Genomic DNA, 7500 nt, shown 5'->3' with positions numbered 1-7500 from the left:
ATCATCCTGAAACGAGCAGCTGACATTGCTGAAGCGCTATACAGCGTGCCCCGCAATCACAACCAGATCCCCACTCTAGCCAACACTCCTGCCCACACCGGCATGATGGGAGTGAACTCCTTCAGCAGCCAGCTCGCCGTTAATGTTTCCGAAACATCACAAGCCAACGACCAAGGTATGTGGGATTTCAAGAGCGAATCCTTCACGCTGTTGACTGCTTTTGGCCAGTGCCTATTAATATGAGCTGATGTCGCTGCTGTGCTCTCCCTCTTTTTCTCCCCGTAGTCATAAGTCTGATCGTGTCATGAAATGCTGCCTTTAACTTTCTCGTAATATTTAATTCTTCCTGTTCTTTCGTTTACTGTTATCATAAAGCATCTCCAGTGGAAAAAAAAAAAAAAAACCACCACTGGCAAAGCCTAGAAAGCTCTTTATTATTCACCGTAAATATACGAGGTGTATGTTTTTTATAAAATAATTATGTGTCTAGGTATCTCCACCTGGTTTTGGAACGTTTACACAGATAAATCTAATTTGACGTCTGTGATTTGAAAATACTTTGTTTACAGGCATGTGTGACATATATGTTACTAATAAAAATAATAGTTGATTTAATTTACCTGTTGTAATTGAAAATGCATGTAGCGTATTGCATTGAAAATTAACTTTGATACTAATGAAAGGAGGGAAACAGGATTATTAGATATGTGCAAACCTATTTTTTTTTGCTTGCAACGTAATTATTAAATTGATTGCTCAGATAGGAACAAATTGTTGTTTAAAATCCTGATTCTGCTATGTTTCCTCTTCTACAAAGATTGTCTTTTAATGCATTTCCAAGCTAATAAGCCTGATAAAATTCTGTACTTGATCTTGAATTAGTGTTCACCGATGGCTACACCTTATGAAAGTACGAGCTTGTTGGTAGCGTAAAAATACCAGCCACAAAATGAAGACCCCAAAACAGCCTTTTAAAGTAAATCACTGCAACAAAAAAAAGTTTTTCTTGTCAGCTATGGCATTTGAAGGTCTGGAGAGGCCGAAAGTGCATTCAGTGCGTTGGTACAAAGCGGGACTCGAGCCTGTTGATAATTGCTCCTAAAGACAAACGTGAAGGCACCTGACACAGCTGGATCGAAGAGAGCTTTTGTTGGCTGTCTGTGCTAAGAGGAGAGACAACAGAGAGTGTTCGCAGATGATTTAAGTAGGGTTGGCGTGATAAGGTTATCTCCAACTGCAAGAGTTGATAGGGCAGTAAGAGACAACTTAGAGCAAAGCTGTGCAATCAATTAAAACTGTGTAATATGTGCTGCATGAGGAAACCCCCCAGCCCTAAGTCTACATTATAAAATAACATTATTTTTTTGGGGTGGGGGGGTTTCTAACACAGTAGGTTACAGTCGCAACACAAGCAGTGTTTCCCCGCGAGGATATGTTCCCAGCAGTACTCCTCAGCAGTCCAATTACAACACAGTCAGCAATAGCATGAATGGATATGGCAATGCCGGCATGCCCAATCTAGGTGTACCAGGTTCCCCTGGATTTCTTAATGGCTCCTCAGCTAACTCTCCTTATGGCAGTAAGTGTCTATTTTTGGTAACACATCATCATATAGATTCATATTTACTACAAAATCAAATACTTGCATTGTTTTGATTTCCTATATTGTGAGCTACTGGATAAAAGGAGGGGTGACTCTGGAGGCTGGACGTAAAAATGAATATAATAAATTGATCTGTTTGTGCCATAATACAATCTCAGATAGAAATAAAAAAAAAAAAAAGAATTGGACTGCGCAATTTGTAACAGAAGTCCAACACAAAAGAGTTTGCCTGTTATCCAGAGAGTGGCCAAGCCAAGGCATTTCATTTTTTTTTTTTATATATATTTTTTTATATATATATCTCTCTCTATTTTAAGAGGCAAGGCCCTATCACTCTCTTTTTCCGTGTTTGCCGTGAAAACCTCAATCTGAGTCCTGATTATTTTTGCTTTATTGCAGTAGTGCCGTCAAGCCCTACCATGGCAGCCTCTTCGGTCACCCTCCCTTCAAACTGTAGCAGTACACACGGCATTTTCTCATTCTCACCTGCCAATGTCATCTCTGCAGTGAAACAAAAGAGCGCCTTTGCTCCTGTTGTCAGGCCCCAAGCCTCTCCTCCACCATCTTGCACCAGTGCAAATGGAAATGGACTTCAAGGTGAGCTGCATCTCTCTCAATTTTCTGTGTGTTGCTTTTTTTTGGTGCGTACGCCCAAGCCCTGATGGTTTATTTCGCAGCAAGGTACCTCGCTGTGTGTTTTAGGCTTCTGGTGCTTTCATAGTGCTGTAAAAGAGGAAGAAAAAGGGTAGTGGAAATGGTATGCTAAGGTTTTAAGCAAATCTTAGTTCACTTTTAATACTTGGAGAAAACAGGAGTTGTTTTTCTGGCATTTTCTCTTAGGAGTTCATGCCGTAAGTTTTAAAGTACAGCTGTATCCCTGGTTGCTTCCTGGAGGTTTCGCGTGCTCCCTGCGTTTATACGTTTTCTGAACACGTCCCTGGATGTTTAAAACCAGCAGCTTTCCAGCATACCGTGGCGCGGTTCCCTCGTCTGACGTAGGACACGACAGCTATTTGAAAACGGGTCGAAACGGTGTGAATGGGGTTAAGCTCGTGGCGAACTAACCCTCCCTCGGACCAGGCAGCCGTTGGTGCAGCGAGTCTGCACACTCGCCGCCCCAGCTCACTCTCCTACCGTGGTCTTAGAGCGGTCGCTGCCCTAAATGAGCAACTAAGTATTTTAATTAAGGCAGGCCAATTTAAGCCTCGGCATTTTTTTCAATCCGCATGCTTGCGCGTGGGTCGTGGAAGGGACAATTCGTAAGTCAGCTGCAGAATTTCCGTGGTCACCTGCTAGGAGCGGGGCAGGAGGGATTATGATACAGTAGTACGTTTGGTGGAAGGACAAAAGTATGACCTAAGAAGTCTTCCTTTTAATGGCATATTTTAGCGTTTAAAAGGCAACACTGTAGGATGCATTAGAATCGCTGAAAAGGTTTGTTTGCCTCTGTTTTACAAATCGTGAGCCTCGTTGCACAGTGCAGTACACTGACGCCCTTCAGATCCCACGGAAACCAGCGTGGGCTGCAGACACCTCTACCCTGGAGATCGCCACTCCTCTCGGCTTCCTTAGCTGAGACGTAGGTAGGGCAGGATCATTCTTCCTTCGTGTTGCCATAATACGATGAGCACTCCCAGGCAAACAGAAAAGGGCAGAGACGTCGTCCTTACTAATTCTGGACACTTGCATTTTGTGGTATCTTGCTTAAGGCACTTTTGGGAGACATAATCCCACAGAACTGCCTGTCCACCAAAAATCCAGGCCATTCGAGACCCGGATCTCAAACTGGATGTCCCTGTAACTTGTTATTAACTTCTTGGCCCAAAAAAGCATCTGAGAGCTTATGCACCCAGGTCAAAGACAGGCTGAGGATCCAGCTACACAAATCTTACCGTAGGGTGAATGCTAAAGAAAAGGATAATTAGAGCAACAATTTCTGTCACGGCATATGTGTTCAGTGGAAGCTTTGCTGTGCTACTGGAAGTGGAAAACTGTACCAGGTGTAAGCAAGCAATATTCTTAGGAAAGATTATCTATGCATAAAATAATCCAATGTCCTACTTTCCCCTTTTTACAAACGTCATCTAGTAAATACTTATAAAAAGTAAATATTGAAAATAAAAGTAAAATAAAATAAAATAACAAAATAACATAAAATAAAATAAAATGTGGTAACACACGGCTTAGATAAGATCAGCTCTCCCGTAGCAGACATTTACATACATTCTCATTAACTTGTTGATACTGCTTTATTCTGAGAAATAAAATTATTTACAGTTCTACATTAAAACAATCTAAATTTCTGTAACTTCAGTATGTAAATAAAGGGCCTCCCATGAGATATTCAAAGTTTCAGGTCTAGATTATTGCCAAATGGGGGTTTCAGAAGAACGGGGCAGGCTAAATGCCCAATTCCCAGCAGACACCGAGCCCCCAGTCGCCCTTGGCACCTCCCCAAGCCCCAGTAACCGAATGTGTTCATCCTCAGGTACAAAATGCCTTGTGTAAATGCCTGGTTGTTGACTTCAAATCAGCCAAAGCTGATTTTGTCAAACAGGTCATGAATTTAGCTCTTAGGCTGAGGCTCAACCCTGCCCTGGACTAAGCTTCTTCCAGGCCCAGGCATCCCACTGCAGGCTTAAAGATCCCTTCCACCTCTGATTTTAGGATGCTGCATTCCAAGCGGCAGACCTGGTATGATCCCCATGGAAGTCCAGCATCCCAAGGGTATTGCCAAAGCCCTACGTTAGGTGCCCCCGAAACCCGCGCTGCCGCCTCGCCGGACTGTCCCTACCTACGCTCAGGACTTGTGACACACAGAGGGGTCCAGGCGTGGGGATGTGCAGGAACTTTGGGTTTTTGTTCAGCAGCCAAACTGAAAAGGAATAGAAAAAAAAGTAATTTGCCCTGTTTTCCTCTGAAAACGTGTTTCCCAGCTGAAGCAGCTAAACTGCATCATTTTGTGCTGTGCAAAATGACCCACAGAAATAGCAAGAACGTCTTTCTGGTCTGGTAATTAGAGCACTGAGCTCCAGGGTTGTGACAATAAGTTGAATTATTTATGCAAAGCAGCACGGCACTACGAGGCGATGCTCTGTACCAGGAGAGTTAGGGGACTCTCTCAAGAGTTAAAATATGTGGGTTCAAGTCCCCTTGGGCTGAGGAGAAAATCAAACTGCATCTGACATATCCTTGGTCAGTTCCTTTGTCAGCCCAGCAGAGAGGCACCATCATTTTTTTCCAACCAAAGCTTTTAATTCAGACTCACGAAAGGGTTTGGGATGACAACACTTCACCCAGCTGTCCTCACAGATCTCAGCCAGCACCTCAAATTGAACTGCAGCCAGGACTGAGTGGCAAGACAGGGAAGAATTTGTCATATACCTCCTTCAGGAGACATTATAAAGAAAATCCAGCAATGCAGGAGATTATTTACACCCCATTTTACCTGTGCAGTTATTTGGAGAGGTTCTGCTTCCTTCTTCCTATCTTCTTACTTATTTGTGGACACTGAGCCCTCTTAAAGTTTAATTAGTTGCCTTCCGAAAACCGCAGGAACAGGTTGAAAGTTTTCTGATCAGCACATTCGCTACGTTAAATCAGAATACAGGATTCAAGAGCTGCAGGCCAACACAGCTAAACTATTCTGGTGATCCTCAAGTACAGAGCCTCATCACAGAGCGGGGTGTGAGGGAGCTGAGTGAGCGCTGAGGGCTCTGCACCTCAGAACGGTCACACACATTCAGCCAAGCCAAGGCAGAAGAGAGAGCTCGTGGTCACTGCTGTACCCAAGGTAAATCCTGCAGTTCACCAGTCTGGATAAGAAGGGATCACGTGCTCTTTTACTCACAGGGCAGGATATCCTCTTGTTTGTTATGTTACCTTTCCCCACACAAGCTCTGTTCTCAAAGAAAAGCCAGTTGGATAGGTTTCAGGGAAGCTGGTAGGCCCCGCTACGGCAGGGCATCGCGTGCCCGTTGTTCCTCTGAAGGTGTGATAGCACTGTGCTAACACCACAGGGACAGGACGAGGAGCAATGGCTTTAAATTGAAGGAGGGTAGGTTTAGATTGGACATCAGCAAGGAATTCTTCCTGGAGAGGGTGTGGGGAGAGACTGGGACAGGTTGCCCAGAGAAGCTGTGGATGCCCCATCCCTGGGAGTGTCCAAGGCCAGGCTGGATGAGGCTTGGAGCATCCTGGGCTATGGAAGGTGTCCCTGCCCATGGCAGGGGGTGGCACTGGGGAGGGGTTTAAGGTCCCTTCCCACCCAAACCATTCCGTGGTTCTATGAACAAGAGGCAGAGTCAGGTGAGAGCATGGCAAAACCCAACACAAACCGCCCTGCAGACACAGGCAGTCCTTTTATGTGGATTTGGGGGTTGATTGACCAATCCTTGCTGGGTAAACCAAAATGCTGTTCTTGGTACATCTAAGATGGTGAGAAAGCAGGAGTGGAACTACGATGCTCCATCTGATCTCAGATGGACTGTTTTGTCTCCTAACATAGTATAAAGCAGAGGTAGAGCTGCTCCAACTTCTGGCTTGTGGTAACATCACCCCAAGCATCAGGACCACCTGAGCCCACCTCACTGGAAGCAAGATCTCGCTGCTAGTAAGCATGACCCCAGAGAGCCACCCTGCATTGTAGGACCCACTGCCCAAGAGTCAACATGGAGAGGTCTAAAGCCAACAGGGGGATTCACTTTTTTTCTAAGAGATCCAAGGGAGAGGTTAAGAAGAAAAAGAATACAGAAGAAGACAATGTGGGGAAATCTTGGAAAGGTCAGCGTGCAGGCAATGCCAGCTAGAGCTAACGTGTAGCCTTCTTCCTTGCTGTGCTCGTGTGCCACCCCTGTTGGTGGCACATCCGTCCTCGGCCAACCGCTACCCTAATTACGGTCAAAACCCAGAAACGGCAGCTCGCAGAGAGGATACCCCTCTCTCTGTTGTCCTGTGACTCACTCCTGTGAGTACGTCTACAAAAAAGGGCCTTTGGACCTTATCCAAAAAGCCACAATCTTGTTAATTCCGTATGACTTCCAGAGCACAGTCCATGATCAGATATTTAAATACTTAGACCTTTCTTTACGAGCCGGATGCTAGTGTACACGTTCCTTAGGGCAGAGGGCTTTTCCCGTTTAAAACAATGGGCCTTTAAGGTACAAAATAACTTTTTTTTAGTGAGAAAGTGCTGGCTCGCTGCGAAGTTGGAAGTACAATATGTGTTCAAGATTTGGTTTTCAATTATAAATTACTTTTTATAGATTGTGGAAGATATTGCTCTCTGCTTAAGCTTTGTGACTGTAACGCAGCGCAAGAGGTTCTCTATATTCTTTTGAAATTGCATTCTGCTTAATTTTCTGGTCTTCCCCTGGATGAAAATATTAAAATTATTATTAAAAATCTAGCCACCTCATTTTTCTTTAAGAATGCATTTGGTATCAATTTGCACAGCAGGAAATGTAGTGCAGAAATTCACAATTGTCAAATGCTGCTATTAAAATAGTCTGAAGCACCAATTTTGCACCCCCCTCCCATTGTGCCGCAGAAAGAATTCAACAAAAATGGCTAAATTGCTTAAAGAATTCAGATTGTTTTTCCCTCTGAAAAGTATACAGCAGACAACCTGAATTTTCACAGAGCAGAAGCCAAACATGAGATTACAATAACGGCGTGACCAAGATGTGTAGCAGAGCAGTAGCACCACACAATGACCCGCTGTTTACTGAGGTCTTTATGCCCGCAACCTCTGGAAGGAAAAATCTGCACTTTTTTCTGCTAGACCGTTCTTTAAAGAACCAAATGTCCCGGCCAGATCTTGCCTTCTGCACCCTGTTCCGCGTGCTGGCTCTGACACAGCTTTTGTGCCTCACCATCACCTCGATACCGAGCGTGAT

At 44.4% G+C, this 7500-nt stretch overlaps 1 protein-coding gene across 1 annotated transcript in view; it reads left to right on the top strand.

Annotated features, from left to right (window-relative positions):
- EBF3 (early B-cell factor 3) overlaps positions 1-7500 on the top strand; it is a 43430-nt gene that overhangs the window by 33956 nt on the left and 1974 nt on the right. The window contains exons 7-9 of the mRNA XM_010157196.1: positions 1-175; positions 1391-1579; positions 2003-2200. The exon at positions 1-175 is cut by the window's left edge and continues 3 nt beyond it. Coding sequence (XP_010155498.1) covers positions 1-175; positions 1391-1579; positions 2003-2200 — 562 coding nt within the window. The remainder of the gene's footprint in view (positions 176-1390; positions 1580-2002; positions 2201-7500) is intronic.

Source organism: Eurypyga helias, unplaced genomic scaffold (assembly GCF_000690775.1).
Source record: "Eurypyga helias isolate BGI_N326 unplaced genomic scaffold, ASM69077v1 scaffold25888, whole genome shotgun sequence".
Taxonomy (NCBI): Eukaryota; Metazoa; Chordata; class Aves; order Eurypygiformes; family Eurypygidae; genus Eurypyga; species Eurypyga helias.
This window is presented reverse-complemented; position numbering and strand designations above follow the sequence as displayed.